The 22,371-nt window shown below is 33.0% G+C and overlaps 2 protein-coding genes across 2 annotated transcripts; one reads left to right on the forward strand and one right to left on the reverse strand.

The window, feature by feature from the left end:
* The first annotated feature begins 3,270 nt into the window (after window positions 1–3,270).
* Window positions 3,271–4,441, forward strand: LOC111379562 (protein RADIALIS-like 2). Its single transcript, XM_023002959.1, has 2 exons — window positions 3,271–3,713; window positions 4,211–4,441. The coding sequence occupies exons 1-2, from the start codon at window positions 3,455–3,457 to the stop codon at window positions 4,213–4,215; spliced, it is 264 nt and encodes an 87-aa protein (XP_022858727.1). The 5' UTR covers window positions 3,271–3,454; the 3' UTR covers window positions 4,216–4,441.
* A 769-nt stretch (window positions 4,442–5,210) lies between these two features.
* On the reverse strand, window positions 5,211–21,179 carry LOC111379563 (agamous-like MADS-box protein AGL80). Its single transcript, XM_023002960.1, has 2 exons — window positions 21,090–21,179; window positions 5,211–5,642 (listed from the first exon to the last, which is right to left on the reverse strand). Exons 1-2 carry the CDS (start codon window positions 21,177–21,179, stop codon window positions 5,211–5,213), a joined length of 522 nt encoding a protein of 173 aa, XP_022858728.1.
* Window positions 21,180–22,371: the final 1,192 nt, after the last annotated feature.

A 22,371-nucleotide genomic window follows, 5' to 3' on the forward strand; every position in this document is an offset into this window, starting at 1 on the left:
GGGGGGGGGGGGGAATGAACTCCTCAGATAGAGCAATACTATAGTTCAATGCACAATAATCACAAGTGAAGTTGATAGGACAATGCACAATCCAGACAGAGGGTCAAGATCAGTCGTGGAAAAAGTGGAAAACCGGGCTTACAAGGCCAGTTCAAATCCCAGGCCATGAATGGGTCATCTCGGTCTCGACAAGCAGACGTGCAAAGTCATTTTACATGCCTAATCACGAGTGAAATAATCATGACATGATAGTATTTAGTTACAAATATCGCAAAAATACTGCTCTTCAGATTATTCAAAGAAGCTCTAAGCTTGGACCCAATTCATGAGAAGGACCACCCTACGTATATACAGATGCAAGATTTTTTCAATGATAAGGATTCCATTAATCTAGCAAGAACAAGGCATATATAAATTCTCAATGCTTCTTTTTTCCATGCACAGATTCCTCTACATGCTATGCTTATTGTCAGTTATACCCTTGTAAATTGAAGAATTCTCAATGAGCCTATATCTTGGGAAGTAGTTTTATTGATTCTAGAAATGATCCATACATGTAAATCAATGAAGGTAACTTGTATAAAGTGTTGGGAATCTTGACTTATTTGCACAATCATTATCAAGGTTCACTTTGAGAAATATCGAAATAGGCCCAGATTCTCAACATTCAATGTTCACAACCTATTTCCATCTTTTCATATTTTCTATGAATCAAGCGTGAAAAGAGTAGCCAGTTTTATTGTAAAAATCTTCATATCTAAGTAGTAATTACAATGTTTTGAGTTCAAATGTAAGTCTTTTCCTCGATGTAACAAAAGATTTTAAATTTTTTCTTAAATCATATCAAATCAAACAGACCAACATAACAAACACACCATTAAAGTGTTTAATCTTAGTTATTCATTGAGGAGGCTTCTTGATGAAAAATTATCATTTTGGGAGGTAGTTTTGGGATTCTAGAAAAGATCAATAGATGTAAATCAGCTTGTGTAATGGTGGAAATCACTCACATCTAGCATTCTCTTTTAGAAAAATGAAGAAGAACTGAGAACGGGGAAACTGAAAGGGTTCATGAGTCATGATCCCTTTCATGAACCCTTTCGGTGTCATCACTGTATGCATCAAGCACGAAAAAGAGTATTGCAACTTCATCTCTAACAGTTATTTAATAGCAATGTTTTGAGTCAAAATATGTCTTTTCCTAATTGTTTGTAATATTCTGAGTGGGAAATATACAGATCTTCATGTTATCTTGCAAGATTTTCGACCGACATTGGGTCAGGACCATATATAGGTTGGGGCTACTCTATTCCACTTGCTGCAATAATCTCATTTGGCATTTTCAACTTCAGCCTTTGAACAATGTTGCTTCCTAAACTTAGCTTTTTACTATGCAGATATTTAAGTTGGACCAATAAAATGTGCTCTCTTTTGGACATTCAAATATTCTTGGACGGATTAAGCCTTAATCCTGATTATGGGATCAATGTTAGGCAAAACAAAATCAGAAAATAAACACACACAAGAATCTATAAACTAATAGTAGTTCATCCTCAATCTTAGAGCTATTCCAGTCAATATGGTACTTTTTAAATATAAAGAAGATCTCAGTCTTTGTTAGAGGGGAAAAAAATTAAAAAAATAAAAGCTCCCCCTAATTCTTGAATTAACTTAACCACGTCATGTTACCGTAAAGGTTCTACTTCTAGAGAAGGACACTGAAAAGGCTAGCGATATAGAGCACAACACGCTTCCTCTCCCAAATCGTTTATAGTGTAGAAGCACTAGGGCAAACACACACATGAATAAAATATTCAATATATTGATAAACCTAAAATGCACCTAAACTCATCCAATCCTAATATTTAGTCGAAAGAATAAGTTTATAGTATGATTAGACTCCATGATGTCCAACACCAATGTATCATAGACATGAGCAACCTCGGGCCTCCAAAAAAAATAAGACCCTTTTTTCTGAAGGTAGGTCAAAATATTTTATAATATAATTTTGGATGAAGTCACTGAGAAGCCCGTAAAATAAATGATCGGCGCAACCTTAGAAATCATGAATCATACATGCAATTATTAGTAATGAAACTTTGAATGTTTTTATTTATTATAAAAATTTATTTTTCTTCATTGCAAGTAATTTTTTTTCAAAGAATACCCATATAAAATTTGGCTTAAGACTCCAAAAATCTCAGGATCGACGACCCTGATCATAGATAATAATATTGTATATATTATTTATATTTTTCCTTTTATTTATCGAAACACTTTATCTTTCATGATCTCTACAGAAGATTATATGCCAAGCATCACATGTAGGAAAAAATTAATCAACCAAACTAGACAAATGTAATTTCATACTGGATCCCAGCCCACAAATTTAAAAAAAAAAATAATTATAATAAGATTCTACAATTGCATTTCAGTTGCCCATGACCGATTCTTTAAAATTGTTTTAGCAAGATTCAGGGTTGATCATTTGAAGACAGCAATTTAAACAGAATTTGATAGGGTAAATACAATTCTTGATAGGAATAGAATAGATATTTTCTATACTAGGAAGGTAATAGGCTTGATATTAGGGACTTATGGGTGTCAAATGGCTCGGCCGTGTTTGGGAGAGGTCCGATGGTCATACAAGGTCCGGGGACTGAGGCAGGCCAGGCTAAGTCCAGTCTGCCAGATATTTTCTTTGCTCTGGACCCATTGTCCATGCCCGTTCCATCTTAAGAAGGTCTCTCTTCTTGATTACCTTTACATGTTGCAATTATACGAGGATAAACCAACCATGTGAACAACTATGGATAAGCTGACTTTACATTCAAAACAAGGCAATCCACAACTTAAAATATGATTGATTTTGTGTTAATGATCATAGAATATACTTGTCATCTTACTGGTGTACATAAACGCAGTCAAGAAAAGGCAAAAATGTCACTTTTAGGTATGCCTAACATCTTCTAATGTTTATATCAATGAAAAAACATCATATGATTTTGACACTAAACTGTAAGAGAAAGTAAAATTTATGCAAAAAATGGAAATATAAACAACCTTATCATGAAGATGGAGATTCTTCAAAGTTGTAATATTTTTCTTTTGTCCTGCTTCGGCTGTGATTCTTGATGAGACAAATCACTAAAATTCTTCAATTTTTGCGAGTTTATAGGCCAACTGGCATGACCCCACCCCCTTAACTCCTACAGCCTATAAAAGCTCAAGCAGTTGCCACCACTTCTACGCATATCAGCTCTTCAGTTTCTCATCACTCTTCACTTGGGTGTCTTCTCAGTTAAGTCGAAGACGAATAATCCATCCTAGAATTATTTGTTCCCACATTTATACGTTCTTCCATTTTTATCCCATTTTCTAGAGTAAGCATTCAACAGTAGTGCTCCATCCAGTTACTCTATAACTTCCTAGACTTAATCTGTACAAGAAGTTAATGGCGTCTAGCTCGATGTCTTCCCGTGCCTCAGGCACTTGGACTGTCCAGGAGAACAAGGAGTTCGAGAAAGCTCTGGCCGTTTATGATACTGACACACCCGACCGTTGGGCCAAAGTTGCAAGGGCTGTCGGAGGGAAAACCCCAGAAGAGGTGAAGAGGCGTTATGAAATTCTTGTGGAAGATGTCACATACATTGAGAGTGGCCAAGTGCCCTTCCCCTACCGCAGAACCTCTCTGGCCGCCTGTAACAGGGGAGGTATACAGCATACACCACCCCAACCCACCCCTTCGAAACACCACAAACACTTCAAAATCCATCATACAATCGTCAGTCATCATGGATTTGTTTCTATTTTAAGGCATTTTCTTCGACGATCAGTTTGGCTAAGTACCACCAATCCTCTTACTTTTCCTAATGCATGTTGGATGACATAAACCTGCATCACTATCATGGTCGGTGTATGAGAACATGCATCTACATCTCACCGAGCATGGGCGAATCGTAGGACACATGTTTAACACACTCTCAACTTGTATATTTTTCCACTCATTAGAAAATATAAGGTGTATGAGGAGAAAATAGCTTACTAATCCTTACAAAACTTTCCTACCGTATGCTCTATTTCTCAAAATAAAAATCAATTTGTATGTGCATCTTTCGTACATAGTGTTAGATGATATTGAAGACTAAAATGAATAAGTTTTAGCTTTTATTTTTCTTCTCTAACTCTTCTTTATTATTGTTCCATGCAGGATGAAGAATCTAACGTTCCACTGATGTGTCATTACACTTGTAATGATCAACTTTACTACTGTTGTCGTATTATATTCTGGAAGCTCTTAGCTAGCAACATGAATAAAAATGCAATGTTTACCCAAAACTAGGTGAAAATATGTAGTAGAAATTTTCAAATCATAGCAAATCTTGTCTCTATTTTTAAGCATTTGTATGACGATCATAATGATCAATGGAGGAAGCCAGTAAGTTCCTTTCCTTCTGTAATAAATATTTTAATTAAATTAAGGTATTGTAAGAATTTTAATTTCTAAACATTTTCTTATATTTTCAAATTTGAGTCAAATCCGACAACTTCCACCTTTACTCAAATTTTCTTAATCACAACAAACATTCACACATATACTAGTAGAAGTCATTATTTCTAGATCAACTTTCATAGTTTATTGTCGAAGATAGGAGCTATATTCATACATTCATTGAACATGAATCTTCTAGATATTTGGCATCTTTCAATTTTGATCTTCAGTCTTCTTGTTACTAGCCAATAAATCTCTCGTCACTTCTTATTCTCTCGCATTAGTAGGAGGGTTTTCAAATGCATAATTAAGTCTATTTATAAAAACAACAATTTTACGCAGAAATATGTAAATTTGACTTCAATTATGGAAATGTATAATAAATTTTATCTTATATATATACACACACACACACTCAATTTCTTTCCATATCAATCCTTTGAAAATGCATTAGATTTCACATCTTTAGTACATCTGGAAACTGACAAATTCGCGTTAACTACGATTATGCAACAATAATGGAAAATGCAATTAATTTGTACTGAAGTGGTCTAAATTTAGAACTTAACATCAATAAAAAATTTCATCTATTTAATATTTTTAGAATAACAGACACGATAGTCAAAACAAAATCACGGGAAGAATAAAAACAAACCACTGTAATTAATCCAAAAACAACCACAGATGTAAGTAAAAGGTTACGATTTATGAAAGAGAGTTAATTCCTAAAGCTGAGTCCAGCAGCATCGTCCCTAGGAGGACTGGAGCTAGTCCCACCCATTTGTAATGTTGTAGCCCGGTTCTTTTCCAGTTCCTCCATTCGGGCCATGATGTCCTGCATATTTTGCTCAGCCAAACGTCCCATTTCAGTTATGTCATTTAGAGGGGCATTTTGCAGACTCGACAAACCAGCCATGCACTGGTGCATCTGAATCTCCATGTCTGTTAATCTGTTAATCCTTTGAAACTTTTCAGCTTGTTTATGAGACTTCTGAACCCTTTGAATCATATAGGATTCCTGATTGAACAGTCGCTGGGTCTGTTCCATTTCGGGAAGTTCCCGAAATCTGGAAATAATTTGCTGAGCATCAAGTGGAGATGGCCAAACTGTTGGCTGAGGTTCATGGGCACCATATATTATAATGCAACCCTGTATATCACACAGAGTGCAAAGTTCATTCATCTTGTTCATTAACCCCTTCTTTCTCTTTTTAAATGATGCTCTTCTCTCTGCATCGTTGGCTATATACTCGAGCTTTATTTTTCCTCTAGTCATGTTTAGGGATGATTTTTGGAGGGTGAAATGTTGTTGTGCACGTTATTTTTATTTCCAGAAGATGGTATTTATAGATAAAAGATTGGATTACTGATTGAATAGCAATTGTTTATTTTCCTTTTTTAAATTCTAGTATTTAATTTTCATACAACAGGAAATAAAATCATATGGACAAACATTTTCTTGGCTTTCTTGGGAAGAGGCAACTGTCTTATACAAGTGAGATTAAAAATTAGTCAATATGAAATTATGAATATTCCAATTTAGCAACGAAAAATAAGGGAAAATATTCATTAATATCGAGTGCATAGAGAATGCTAAAATAGAAAGTAAAAAAAAATTATAATTTTTGTAGGCATTACTGTGTATTCAAAATAATTTAAAATTAGGAAAACACTTGCACAAGAAAATTAGAAGAGTAACATTAAAGAAGGTGTCATTGGTATTAAGTTAATGCACCAACATCAATATTACATATACCCTTCAATCGTTTACAATTTAATGAAATATAAATAAATAAATAATAAATAATTTCATCACCTTCAAACATTTTTCGTTAACCGTGCATTAGATGTGCATTTGATTATGCTTTGAAATGAGCAATATTAATTTAATCAACTGGGTTAATCGTTGTAGAGGTGATCAATATCAAGCAACAAAAAATTAATGCAATTGTTTGTGCATCATTTATGTTGTGCTCGAGACTTTAATAGTAGATATGAGGTATAGTATAAACTCATGAGATATTATGTCAAAAATAAATAAAAAATGAAAGGTTATGAAATACCTTGGTATTATATCCGTGATCACCCGCTACATAAAGAGAGTTGTATAAAGACTTGAAAATTTAAGGATGCCTTATTGGTAACATATCCATGATCATCCACATCTTAGGCTCTTGTGATAATCTAAGGTTATTATTATTTTTTATTTTTTTGGTGACGGGGGAACCCCAGCCGCTACACCGCAACAGGCAAGCCCGATACCACAGACTTGATCGAGAAAGTATTGGTAAAGAAAATCGAACTCGTAACCAAAGGCATATGCGCTCACCTACTCCACCAACTCGGCCACCCCATGAGGGGTGATAATCTAAGGTTATTTAGAAGAACTATTGGTTACAAACCCTGAAATGCACATGATTTAATGAGAGTTTTTGGTGATTTGAAATTGGGATCGGTAAAATAATCACGTAAGCCCTTGATAAAGTGACATGTAAGAAAACACAATAAAGCATGCGATCAACAAATCATCCATTCCTATCTATGAATACTGATTGGATCGAAAAATTGAAACTATCATAGAAATGTCGATGATTCCGTAGAACAACGAAAGTTCGACAGCATATATGAAAATCTCATATTTTCATTCAAGATAGGAAATGGTAAAGCTGTATTGCACGTTTATATAGCAAGCCTACGAAGTAAAATTAAAAATTTCAAAAGACGTAATTGTCATTATATAACTAAAGTAATCGTAAATAAATAAAACTTAAGAAATTACCAAAAACTGATAAATATATGACAAAAATTTAAATAATTAAAATCGAAAAGAAAAAAAATGAAATCCCGCAAAAATCCTAATTGCCCATTCGTAATTAAAATTGTTGGATATAAAGTAAAAAAAAATAATAATAATAAGAAAACAACGGAGCTGTTATAACTTTTGGCGACCCTATTGAATTTTATTTTTTTAAGGTAGTCCCCCTCATTTTTAAGAATTTGATCCATATCTATTCTTATGTCGATGCTCATTCTCCATCTAGCTCTAGATTGAGAAAACGTGACTTTCAGCCATTCAACACCTACATTCCTCCTGCATTATACCTTTTTCTAAGTGATATATATTAAATTGTCGATCATATGCACAATTAATCACACATGTCAAACCACTACAATAAATTTTTATTTCCAGACGAGATATTCTGCAACATAAAATAGTTATCGCAATGAGTAATTTAGCACGACATGATTTTAAAGTTTATCGCAAATACTAGACAAAAAAGTACCAAAAAAATATAAGCCTGCATAAAAAATTGTGAATTATCAAAAAGTGCGACAAGAAATAAAGATTGTGGCAAAAAAACATGATAGAAAGCATGGAGCCGTGCGAAATTTATGGCAATAAACTGTCATTTCTTGAGACAAATTGTTTGTGATGCAATATGATCTACTGTTTCCAACAATTAATTTTTGTTGCTAAAAATCTAGGGACGAAGGAAAAAATTTGCGATGCCTATATTTGTCATTACTCTAGCTTGTAGGGATGGTGAAAAAGAAAATGTGACATCCACATTCGTTGCGTATTTGTCTTTTTATAAATAATATTTATCACAACCTATTCTACTATTTTTTATAAATAAATGAATTGGAAAAAAATTCTAACATTTAAAATTCGATCATTATGATTGCATTTAGTTTTCGAGTGAATGGCCTTTCTTGATTATTATATGATCCAAAATTCTTGCGCTGATTTGGTGTGAAGATTTATAGCATCATAGAAATATTGGGGATTTCATAGAATAATGGAAGCTCGTTCGCATCTATAAAAAGAAGGAAGAACACGGCCTGAGTAAATGGTAGGCAAGGTACTTAAACAGCTTTTGGAAAGCTACTCATAACTGTTACACGGCAATTTTTCTCAACATAATGCAGATTGGATTTCATCGTGAACTGAAATCACGGAGGAAAAGAAGATTCTTTTCTGTGTTGAAGAACAAAAAAGTGGTTGACGAAAAAGTTATGACACTGTTGTGGGGAAATAAATTAAAAACTAGTTTATGATTGCAGTGTAAAATAAATTATTTTATGTGATAAATATATTAAAAGCACATTTACGTAATTTTATTCATTGCTATTTAATTAAATAAAAAATGCGGAAAATTGTAGTCTAACTAACAAAATTAGTAGTGGTAATATTATTACCTTTTTATTTTTTCTCTTTTCAATTTTAGATATTTAATCTTTGTGCACAGATTTTTCATTTTTTTTTTTGGTAATTTCTTAATTATGTTTATTTATTTCAAAATAATTTAGTTATATAAGGACAATTAGGTCTTTTGAAAGTTTAGGTTCTACTTCGTAACACTTTCTATTTAAACTCTCATTGCAGCTCTATCATTTTTTATATGACTTTTGAATAAAAATACGAGGGTTTTAATAAATGCTACCGAACTTTCATTATTCTATGGAATCCAAAATATTTCTATGATGCTTTCAATTCTTTTTTTTATCAGAATCAATGCTCATAGGAGCTGATGATTTGTTGATCACATGTTTTATTATGTTTTCTTACATTTGCTTTACTAAGGGCCAATTCGATTGTTTTACCGATCTAGTTTACATATCACCAAAGCTCTCACCTTCGTGGTAGGCTACCAATAATTCTTCTTAGTGCCCTTTGATGACCATAAGAGCCTAATTATTTATACAATTATATTGTAATAATTTATAAAATATTGCTCAGCTTTTCAGAACATGTCCATCAAATGCACATCTAATGCACAGGTGAACGTAGATTGAAAACTAGGAATTGCGATTTTTCAAGCATGTAGGTGATGAAATTATTTATTACTTAATTATTTTAATTTCATTATATTACACTGTAAATGTTTGAAAGTATCGGTAATATCGATGTCGGAGCATTAAGTTAATACAAAGGACACCTTTTTTGTGTTACTCTTCTAATTTTCTTGTGTAAATATTTTTCTAATTTTAATTTGTTTTGGATACACTCTATTGCCTCCAAAATTATGCTTTTTTTTTTTTTCCTATTTTAGCCATCTCTATGCACTTAATAGTAATGGATTATTTTCCTTTATTTTCATAGCTAAATTGGAATATTGATAATCCCATATTGACTAATTTTTTTATTTCACTTGTACAAGACAGTTGCCACTTTCCAAATAAGCCAGGAAAATGTTTATCCATGTGATTTTATTTCTTATTGTGCGAAAATTGAATGCTGAAATTTAAAAAAGGAAAGTAAATCATTGATATTAAGTGCATCGAGATGGCTAAAAAAGAAATTAAAAAAGTATAATTTTGGAGGCAATATAGTGTATCCAAAATAATTAAAAATTAGAAAAATATTTACACAAGGAATTTAGATGAGTAACACAAAATAAGGTGTCCTTCTTATTAACTTAATGCTCCGACATCGATATTACATATACCTTCAAACATATACAGTGTAATGTAATGAAATGGAAATAAATAAATAATAAATAATTTCATCACCTACATGCTCAAAAAATATAAATTCCTAGTTTTCAATCTACGTTCACCTGTGCATTAGATGAGCACGTTTTTGAAAAATGAGCAATATTAATTTAACTGGCTAGATTAATCGTTGTAGACATGATCAATATCATGCAACAATAATTTAATGCAATGGTTCATGACAAATTGATTTTATACTCTTGTTCGGGGCTTTAAATAATGATATTTTATTTAGGCTTTATAGCCTAATTCGTATTTGATGAAACTCATTATTCAATGAAGAATTGAAAACAAGCAAAAAATAGAGAGAAGGGGCAAAATCAAAACTACAGGGCTTGAATGCAATAATTCAAAAGTTGTGTCAGACTACGAGGCAGTGATTCAAGAATGCCAATGTCAATTGGAGTTGAAGAGAAGTCAACAACATGAGAAATTGTGAAAAGGGATCAAAATACACATTTGAGAAAGTTCATGGTCCCAAAAATTTGTATCATGCGTACGCAATGTCACAAAAATTCAGTCTGAGGCTAAATCATGTGTATTGTGCATACGCACCAAATGTAAGCATGGTTGAATTTTGGGAAAAAAGAATTGTGTTTCCTTATTTACAATCCACCAGTGATTCAGCAACAAGAAAAGAGGCAATCTTTAGAGAATCTACTTGTCAAGTACATCACCAAGACAGAGAAAGCAATGCAAAATCAACAAGCATCTATACATAGTTTAGAGAAATAAGTGGGATAGATAGCAGCTGCATTAGCCAACAAATCACAGTGTACCTTGCCTAGCGACACAGAAAAGAATCCATGGGAGTGGAGACTGCGAAGACAACCAATGGTGTTGCAGGTTCAAGCTATTACTAATTGGAGTGGTGTTCAGTTGTCAAAAATCACTACAAAGATGAAGGAGATAGAGAAAATTCAAATATCTACTAAGGGCAAGGAATGAGTGGAGCAATTCGAAGAAGCAACAAAGAAGGATAAACAATTAGTCTAAGATAATTCACAGCTTAAGACAACGATTTCTAGCACTTCACTCACATCTCTAATCCCTTCTCTTCAAAGGCTACAAAACACCAATCTGGAGAGGTAGTTCACTAAATTTCAAGAAGTCCTCAAAAAGTTGCATGTCAACATCCCATGTATTGACATCCCTTCAAATTCCAAACTACTCCAAGTTTTTGAATGAGATGTTGACAAAAAAGAAAAAGCTACTCGAGCACGAAACGATAGCACTATCTGAAAAATGCAACACAATCATCCAGCACAATATCCCTTCCAAACTAAACACCCAGGGAATTGTACTTTGCTTTGCTCCATAGGAAATGTATATAATATAAATGGCTTGATTGATTCAGGAGCAAATATTAATTTAACTTCCTTGCATCTTTACAGAAAACTGGTATTAGGAGATCCTAAAGCATCATCTATTATCCTTCGGATGACGAATCGATCACTGAAAAACCCCTACGGAATAGTTGAAGACATACTTATCAAGGTGAGGGAGTTCGTTTTTCCAGTTGACTTTATCATCTTGGATATAAAAGAAGCATATTAGATGTCAGTAATCCTTGGATGGCTATCCTTGTTTACAAGTCAATCCTTGCTCGATTTTGGTTCCAATGAGATAGTCTTGAGGGTGAAGGATAAGTAGCAGAGCTTCACCATGGAGAATACAATCAAGTAACCCTCATACTTTGAGGATTGCCATCAAATGGATCATTGGTAGAGAAATAAAGGTAGGTCAAATGTAGGAGAAATTGTTGATATGTACAATAATGAAAACATGATTATGTTCAATGTCAAAGATGAACAAAAAAAAATGCAACCAGCGTCTGAAATGCAGGATTGAAAATTCTCTTTTCGAGCTACCATGAAGAGCATAAAAGAAACAAAAGTCGAGCTAAGAGCTTTGAACCAGCGCTTTTATTGGATGTTTCAAGCCTAAAATAAAACTTATATCCCTTTTATTTATTCTACTTTTTAAATTTAGAATAGCTTAAGATAATTTATATTAGTGTTTATTCAATTTTAGGGACTTATCATCCACACCCCGTTTTCCTTTAGGCATTCGTTATATTAGTTTGTTTATTAGATGTTTTAGTTAAGTGACACTTATTCAAAGTATTTAACTTTAATGTTTTATCTAATCGCATTGCGTAAGAACACGATGTTGCGAAGCACTTAAGCCAATCATGACCAAAGAGACAATGGGGAGCAATATGAAAGCTAACAATAGGATTCGTGCCATACAAGGAGAGTGTTTTCTTCATTTTCTTCCCCACCCCTTTATATGTGGACTTAGGGTTTAGGACATTAAGGACAATGTCTAATTTAAATTCGGAGTGAAAAACACGAGTTTTCTTTTTGTTTTTTATGTGCTTGTGTGAGTTAGTTGACCTGACTAGCAATAAGAAATATATTGACTTATGAATTAATCTATGAATGGTGAATGGGTTGCATACTTAGGTTAATTTTTGCTTTTACATGTGAAGTTGATATATATTGAGTACATGAATTAGTTTAACATTGTGTACAAATGAGTTGATTTCATAATTGGATAGGTTGAAATAGTGGACTATAAATGCTAAATCCAAAATCACTATATTTTACATCCTTGGATCAAATTTAGAATAGTTTGGAGGGTTTCCAATTTTTAGGAAGATTAGAGAAAAATGATTATTCCATGTATTAAATTTTAATTCTTGTATGGATTATAATATGATGAAATTGGGCAAAAGTCTCAAGGTAAAAGTTGATTTACTTGGATATGAATTTAATGGAGGACATTGCACTAACAAAGGCATAAACAACCATTTTTATTTCGAAATTTCTCCTCGTAGCTTTTATGACTCATGTTATTAAGCTTGTAAGGATGTTAAAACCTATTGTCCTAAATTCAATGGACTTGGGAGTTATCGGCCTAAAGCTTGTTACATCGGTCATTTAAAAAGATTAAGAGAAAGAATGCTACAAATAAAGAAAAAAGGTGTTGAAGAGAAGAGAATTGAAAAAATACAAAAATTTAGAAAAATTTGGACCATGAAACAGAAGACACACCAAATGCGTTGATTATGTCCTAAACATTTATTTAGGAAAATTTGACTTTTTATGAGGGGCTATTAGCCTAGTTAAGTCCTAGAAATTGAAGCAATCAAAATTAAGGGAGAATTTTTGTTTATTGATATTTTGAATTGCAATTGTTGATATTTACCTAAACTAGAGAGGTGAGGATAGTATAAAAATCAACCTTAGATCAAACAATTGAAAAGAGCGAAAAGAAAGTTTGGAGGCATGTAAATCTCATGAGGATAAGAATATATTTGATTATTAAGTGTTGGGAATTGACAACTTATGAATTCATGATGCTATGCTTAATTCTTCAAACACGAACATTAACTTTATATTGGAAAAGTAAACTTTGATTTCTGTATTGTGATCCTAAAGCTATGCTTAGATTTAATATCATGATTTCAATTCTATGATAAAATGTTAGGTTAGCTAGCTAAATATTTTTGCATGATTTTGAATTTGGTTTGAGTTAGGTTATTATTTTATTTAAGGACAAACAAATGTTTAAGTTTGAGATTTTGATACATGTACTTTATAAACTTATTCAGAGCTTTAAATAATGACATTTTTAAAGTTATTTTGATTAAATATAACCTAATTCGTGTTATATTAGATAAAACTCATTATTTGATGAATAATTGGAGAAAACAAGCAAAAAAATAAGGAAAATGGTGAAATCAAAACTATGGGAAGTAAAATAAAATAATTTAAAAGTTACGTCGAATTGTAGGATGGCAATTCAAGAATGCTAATTGTCAATTGGAGTTTAAGAAAAGTCAACGGGATGAGAAATTGTTGTAAAAGATCAAAATACCAAAATACGTATGTGACAAAGTTCATGGTCCCAAAAATTTATACCATGCGTATGCATGGGCCTGCATGCCTTGTGTATGTAAGGACACAAAAAATTCGACCTGAGGCTAAATTACGTGTACTGTACTTATACACCAAATGAACTATGCATAAGCCATGGTTCAATTTCGAGAAAAAATAAATATGTTTCCTTTAATTTGTTTTACAAACTTTCAGTATGCAATCTTTTGACACTCTATATATATCACAAGCTGTCCAAAATGTGGGAACCTCCTTAGACCTTAAAATTCATATATTCTAATCAATTTTGGAGGTGAAGAACAAGGCTGACAACTTGGAATCAAGGCGAATTGCAAGGATATTGAAGATTCTTCATCCCGATTAAAGATACACATGAATTGTATTGGATGAGTGTGACTATTTTCATTTATATCAATTCAAGATGTTAATTTATGAAGTTTTTGTATCATTTAATTGATTTTATAAGCTCATTGCACTATTTGGTTGTTATCAACTGAATAGTTAGTTGCTTGTTTTAGTGTATGAATGCTCACAATAAGTTTAGAATCCAGTAAAATCAACGTGTAGTTAGAATTAAGAATAATCTCTTTCACACATGCAATCCTATTGATAATCTAAACTAGATGCATGATTTTCATATAAATTTTGACTGGGAATAGGGGATAAATGAATCCAATACAGGCATTACATAAATAAAATATCATATTTACTTGCTTTCTTAGAGTAGAAATCAGTATAAATAACAGAACTTAATTCTCTTTCAATGTTACTACACTTCGAATTTTATAAAAGCTATTGAACTACAAAATATACCTTATTTCTCGTGGGAACAATACTCTTTAACTCACAAATCTTATTACTTGTGCAACGATCCCGTACGCTTGTAGATTTTGTCCAAACATTGTGTTCAATACTTCAACATTAAATATGAGTTATAGTATAAATGCATGAGATACTTTGTCAAAATAAAAGTAAAACGTCATGAAATACCATGGTCACATATCCGTGATTACCTCTGGATAAAGAGAACTGCATAAATAATAGTACATTTAGGGATGCTTTATTGATATGCTGGAACACTAGATAATCAGGTCGATACATATCTCAGGCTCTTATGATCATCTAAGGGTACTAAGTACTATTGGTTGCAAACCCTCAAATGCACGTAGGGATGGCAAAAGGGTCGAGTGGCTCGTCGGCTCGACTCGTGAAAATGGAGCTCCTGGGTGGCTCGAACTCATAAAATAACAAGCCCGAGCACGAGCCGAGTAGGCCAGCCCATTTGGCGAGCCAAGCAGGCTACTCGTGTGGCCCAAGCCACGAGTGGCTTATCTAAAAAAATGTGACCGTTTTGGCTACTAAATTTTTTTCCTCCCCTCTTCTATAAGTAGCCCTAATTCCACCAAATATTTTTCATCAAGCCAACAACTCTCTCAATCTCTCTTGTGCTCAATAGCCTCAATTAGTCAATTATCTACACTTGAATATAGACCCATTTTTACAAATTAATCATCTTCAATTCTCATTTCTCACACTACAAATTCCCAATTTTAACTTCATACTCTCTAGTTGATCTTCCAAAATTATCAACAATTAATTATTAGGTCTGAATCTATGTGGTCATGCGATAAATCGGGAACTGAAAAATATATTAGATATCATTCTAATGCATTTTTTAGTTTCCAATTTGTCGTACGCTACACTAGCACAACCTTAATCCCACATAGTGACATGGATTGGTAAGCAATATTAAATTAAATCATATTAATCAGAATTTGTTACTGTATAATACTTATTTAATTTTCTTTAAAAAATATGTACACGTTACATGTTGTTTGTATACAATTTTTAACTCCGCCTACTCAAAATTTAAGTAGTCGGTCCCAAACCCTGAATAAAGGAAGAGGATTTATATTTTATCTATTTTTTTGTAAAAAATAAATAAATAAAAGAGCTCACAAGCCTAAGCTCGGCTAGGCCCACGAACCACAAGCTTGGCTCACGATGAGCAAGAGCCGAGCTTATGGTTATAAGGGCCGAGTCAGCTTGGCTCGGCCTATTGGCATGGCTAAATGCACGTGATTTGATGAGAGTTTTTGGTGATTTGAAATCAAGATTGGTAAAACAATCACGTAAGCCCTTGATAAAATGCCATGTAAGAAAACGCAATAAAACTTGCCATTAACTCATCATTGATTCCTATATTGAACATTGATTGGATCGAAAAATTGATTGTGTCGTAGAATGTTGAGGACTCATCAAAATAATGAAAGTTAGGCATCATTTATGAAAAATCTCATATTTTCATTGAAAAGTCATATAGAAAATGATAAAGCTATAATGAGAGTTTAAATAGCAAGTGCACGATGTAAAACCTAAACTTTCAAAAGACTCAGTTGTCCTTATATAACTAATGTAATTGGAAATAAATAAAACTTAAGAAATTATCCCAAAAATGATAAATCTATTACAAAAAAATTTTAATAATTAAAATCGAAAAGAAAAATGAAATCCTGCAAAAGACCTAAATGCCCTTTCATAATTAAAGTTGTTGGATAAAAAAAAGAAAAAAGAAAAAGAGCTATTGTAAATTTGGCGACCCTCTCAAAAATTTTAAAGATAGTCCACCTTCATTATTCAGAATCTGATCCATATCTATTGTCGTTCTCCTTCTATCTCTGGCTTGAGAAAGCACAACTTTCACCCAGTCAACACCTTCATTCCTCCTTCATTATAATTTTTCTAAGTGATGTTGATCATATATACTATTAATCGAACTTGTAATACACTTGTATGTGTGTCACTTATCATTTTATAAGTTAGCCCCCTTTTGACCCTATTTTGGGGGGGGGGAGGGGGATTTTGTTTTGGAATAGTGATTTTTTAGGGAACATGTGATTATAAAATTAAAAATATATATATATTTACGTTTAACATCATTTTATAGAAGAACATGTGGTTAAAAATGAGTTTTTGAAAAAAAAAAATAAAAAAATAGGGCTCAAGTAATGGCTTAATAAAGTAGGAGGCTGTTTGTCTCCCATTATGGGAGAAATTGAAGAGTTTTGAATAGTATTTTTTTGGAAAATGTGTGGTTAAAATTTAAAGAAATTTTATTGTTTTGTGTGTAAGATATTTTATTATGTGAATGTGCGGAAGAGAATGTTATTGTCGCAAACAATTTAATTTGTTAAAAATTGACAAACATGGGCTAAAGTGTGTTTCATGCCACCAGTCTTTTTAAAAATTCATCTCCACCAAAAAATCGAGCAGTACAAAATTATTGTTCGCTGCTACCAGATATTCACTACTATTCATCTTACCTAAATCTACCTTACACAACAAACCCAATGTGACCTAGGCTATCAGCTACCATCTTTAAAGAACTATATTGGGAAGAAAAATAAATCCAACTGTGTTTTTCCTCCTCACATTTACTCCTTAGCGTCCTTCTTCCATCACCGTGACTCTTCCTATTCTCCTCCATATCACACCGCAATATCACTTTCGTACACAGAACAATAACCCTCTGACAACCCATAACCTCACTTCCACAATGAACTATCATTAAAATCTCAAACACCATATCTTGCAGGACAATGGGTCGTAGTGGTGGAGGTAGCAATTATGTGAATCTGTCGATGATATTGATGGTGATGGGCTTGTAATACCAGATTCATATCCAAGTACAGTAGTGGTATTTATAGTGGTAATGCTATATGGTGGTGGTCATGTGTATTTTGATGGCAATATCGATGGCGTTGGTTTAGGATGTGGTGTTGAGTTGTATAGTGTTCGCGCGAAACCCGCAACTATACCAGATCTTTGATAAGTATTAATATAATTAGTAGAATGTCGTCCCATGTGGAATAAATCTTAAATTTAATTGTATTAATTCGTCATCAAATTTGAATGTAAATTTAATGAAAGAGATTTGTGTTTATAACTAAATTATTCTACTAGTTATCTAAGATTATTTTGAACGAAACATACAAATGAACGTGTTGGAATTTTGAATTCACCTAATTATATTATTTCATTGTCAATCCTTGACCTGTATTTTAGTGTACTTTGTGTATTCATAACAATTAATACTCCAATTTTATTTAACTATATTTCTCAATGTAAGTTAAACTTATTTCTAAACTCGACCCGATCATATTTCTATTCCAAATTTATATTCAAACATTAAATTACATGATTACCTAAATGATTGCATACGCTATGCACATTATTCTTAATATATATTACCCATGTGTTGAAATTGAAAAGTTCTAAACCCATTGTAAACTTTTCATTACTACAACAATTAATTAGTTATCAAATTGGTGATCTTCAACAAAATGTACAAGATCAATCAAATACACAAATAAACTACACTACTTGGTCTTTAAATTAAAAATAAATGATAATGGGGTCCATCTTCATCTTAACACAAAAGAAATCTAGCCTAGATAATTCTAATGATAAAATAGCAATAAAATTGAAAAACCTGTTGATCCCAAAGGGTTGTAAAGAATGAGATTAATGACGATGTGAAGTAATAAAAATCACAACAAGAAACAAGATTAAAAGTAAAGAAATAAATAAAGAGAATTTATCGCAGAGGAACGATGTATTATAAATTGACAATATGAAGAGAAATTACAAACACGGCAATAATCCTTAAACAAAACTAAAAAGGAACCTTATATTTATAGGTCACGTTTCAAACCCTAGAAGTGTCCTAAAAGGCTAGAAACTATATTACAATTAGGAGACACAAACTCAACAGGATTTTGTTTGATTGTAGTTAGACTCCTTTCCAACACCAACACACGATCCAAGACTCCTATTTGAGTCACAACTCTAACAAAATCATAACCCAAAATGTATACATAAATGAAGATGTGGAATCTATTTCTAGCTCTTGACCTTCAATCCGAGATTTGATTATTTAAGTTCTTGATATTTCTAGATTCAATCTTTGCTAAATTTGATTTTTCTTTACCAACTTATGATGAATTGTCCCTACTTTGTTGAAAGATATGACAGAGAGTGAGGAAAGATCTTTTTCATGTTAGCCCTTGTATATATATGGCAACTTAGGTAAAAAAACACGTCAAAAGTTGGTTCCCATAAGCGTTCATTTCAAAAAAGGAAACTGAATCTCGTTTGGTCAGAAAGTGATACACATGCATGGTATAAACCATTGCATATGCATGGTTCAACACTTTCATCCTCAGTTTCTGCAGATATTGATAATGCATCAAAAGTTGTTTCCCATAAATATTTGTATCAAAAAAGGAAACTAAATCTTGTCTTGCCAAAAAGCCATGCACACGCGTGGTACAACATTTTCATTCTAAGTTTTTGTAGATTTTGGGGTTCCGTACTGAACCCCATTATCCCATGTACATGTATGAGTTTGGCAATTTTGGAAACAATTGTAAGTTGGTCCTTGAACTTCTTCCAAGGTATATTTTGATCATTTTTTCGTTCAACTTCAGTCAAATTGATCCCTCCTAATCTTCAGTCATCATTTTCTGATTCAAATCAACTATTAAATATTTACAATTTGGTCCCAAAACTTTTGAAACATCCTTTTACATTGATCTTTTGTTCTTTCTTCCAATTTCACTTTCAATCATTATATTTTACTTAAGAAATAATAAATACACGAAATTAAGCTATAGTTTATCAAAGGCAATACCAAATATCGCAATCTAACAGCCTAGATAAGTGTATAACTTACACTTATCATGTATAAATTATATTTATCATATAACCAATGTTTGGATGGGTATCTACTTAGGGTGGTGTTTGGTAGAATTTTATATGATTTTAAAGTATTAATTATAAAAATATATAATTAGATTAAAGTAAAAATTGAAAAAATATAAGATGAAGTAATTTTCAATTTATGAAAGAAAATTACATAACTAGCCTGGTATATATCTCAACATTTAAATTAGAATTTTTAGGCCTAGGGAGTGAAAATTCTAAAGTGAGTAGGCTAAAAAGCCTATAAGTATATTTTTAGAATTGTTTGCCAAACATTGTAGATAAAAAGGAATGTGATCATACTCAAGAAAGAAAATGTAGGGTTGTCTTTCATAATACTGTTACGCCTTGTCACCGAGGTTCTATTCCAAGTATACATGGAAACCATGTGGAGGCATCAATCAAAAGAAAAGATTAAAGGTTGACCGGAATCGACAGGTCAAACCCCACTCAATTGTGGAAGTTCTTTATAGTCGAGGTCATCTATCCTGAGCTCCCTCCCTCCAAAGGGCCATGAATTAAAAGTCGTCCCAAGAAAATCATAGTATCTAGCAAACGATTTATGTGACAACTTGTAGTCCAATTAAGTCAAATCATGTTGACATAAATAATTATGTATACTAACACACTACAAAGGATGGTTTCTCTTCCCAAACACACTGAAGTACAATGTATGGCAAATGGGTGATAGGATAGCAATGATAGGATGTCTCAGTGGGTTAGATGAAGCCACATTTGCTTCATCCATCGGTCAAAACTACTATTGTAACACTATAATTACAAACCATTGTAACACTTTGAAGCTAATGCAACTCTTTACACTAAAAGCTACATTTTGTCCTCTCTCTTGTTTATTTCATTCTTTTCTTTGATCAAATTTAGATTATACTGTTTTAATTGAGTTGTTCATGATTGATCGTTAATATGCAATCATCCATAAACATATGGCTGGTATCCGATAACTTTGTCTCGTGTCATTGATATCTTCCATATTCAGAAACGATTACCTTTCTCAACAAAATCTACAGTCAAAACGTGTTAGAATTTGCTTGCTTAGATGCAAGTAGACTCGATGTTTGTTGCCTATGTCATTCTAATGGAAAATGAGGTCAACAAATTAACACCCTTTGTGGGAAGCCACACGTTCAACTACAAGATATCTATGGAAAAAATCAATTACAAAATATATTTTTTGGAAGATTGTTCTATCTTTGAAGGAAAGAAGTTGTTCTTGAAGAAAGAACACCTGAAGACCTCCAAGAGAAACCATTTGGAAAAAGTTCTAGTTGTTTCTGAAAGAAGCATCATTTGCCAAGAAAAGACCCTCAAGGAAGTTGCCTCTGAAGAAAGAAAGTCATTATAAGCTCCAACGATGAAGTGTCGGCCCCCCAAAGAATTAAGGAACGCCCTAAAGAATGAGAACCCTCACATACCTCCCCGTCATCAATTTTACCAACAGCATTAATAAGGTGGGTTAAGAGGTTTATCCTAGTTGCTAGGCTAACAGCGGAGGTGGCTATCATGGCTACAAACATGAGAGACATCACCCAACAAAATATTGACATGCAAGAGCTGCATAGGAATATGCAGAACCAAGAAGGATAATTTTCCCTCATGTAGCCTAAGAAAATGCTTTTTCTCTACGTTCCTCCCTTTTATTCCACAAAGGAACTACTAACACAACGAGGAAGAAGTTCAAAGCCAAATGGATGATTACGAGCACTACGCCAGACAAGAAGCTCTCCCAGAGAGAAAAGTCGAAGATGACAATTCCTCCAACTGTGCCACTGACTGGCCCAACGAAGCTCTATTCAATTTTCCTCCCAACTATAAACTAGAAAACATTCCACAGAGATCTAAAAGTATCTTTGACAGTTTGAGCCCTAGAAGACCTAGAAATAAGCATTCCTAGCTACCACAAGAGCCTATAAATATGTAGGTTCAACCTCATCCTGTAATTAAAAACAAGTAGCAGGGACCATCTCAATTTAAGAGAACAAATGAAAATACCCAAGGAAATGCCCTTCAAAACCCCTCCACCTAAAAATAGCGTTGGAGGAAGGCAGAACTAGCCAAAAATCAAGCAAGCCCACCTAACCACCTCCAGCGGCTTAAGTCGGAGAGGACGAAGATCTCGATCGACCACTTTGACGACGATGATGACAACTTGCCTTTCTCTTAGGGATTAAAGAACGTACATGTCCCAAGCTATTTCGTACCACCTAAAATCCCCAAGTATGATGGAATAGGTGATCCCGCCTAGCACCTCAACAGCCTAAAACTCATATGATCCTAAGGGACTCGTCTCCTATAGTAAAATATGGAGAATTTCACATTACTCTAAGCGGTATAGCCGAAATATGGAACGCTAGGATTTTGGAAGAAAGTATTAAAAACTGGCTAGACTTCAATAAGGCTTTCTTTAAGCAATTCACGGCTAGTAAAAAGGGTGAAAGACCTATACTGCATCTCCAAGACATGAGGCAGTAGTTAGGAGAATCATTGAAATGCTTTTGATAACATTTTGTCGATGAAATTACTTACTATGTACGAATTACTGATAGGAAAGCACTTCAGCCTTGAGGAAAGGGCTGGATATGAAAGCATTTGGAGAGACGTACAGATTAAGGACATTAACAACTATGATGTCCCACTAGAAACAATAAGGAGCAAGATCGTCAATAAGGAATTGAAAAATCATTGCAATAGGCCAAC

Source organism: Olea europaea, unplaced genomic scaffold (genome assembly GCF_002742605.1).
Source record: "Olea europaea var. sylvestris unplaced genomic scaffold, O_europaea_v1 scaffold2004, whole genome shotgun sequence".
Classification (NCBI taxonomy): Eukaryota; Viridiplantae; Streptophyta; class Magnoliopsida; order Lamiales; family Oleaceae; genus Olea; species Olea europaea.

Bases quoted from the DNA above. Each gene is read 5' to 3' on its own strand.
- LOC111379562 (XM_023002959.1), top strand. From the start codon at position 3,455: ATGGCGTCTAGCTCGATGTCTTCCCGTGCCTCAGGCACTTGGACTGTC.
- LOC111379563 (XM_023002960.1), bottom strand. From the start codon at position 21,179: ATGATAGCCACCTCCGCTGTTAGCCTAGCAACTAGGATAAACCTCTTA. The intron at 5,643-21,089 runs GTATGTGAGGGT...TGTGATATACAG, and splicing joins GTAAAATTGATGACGGGGAG to GGTTGCATTATAATATATGG.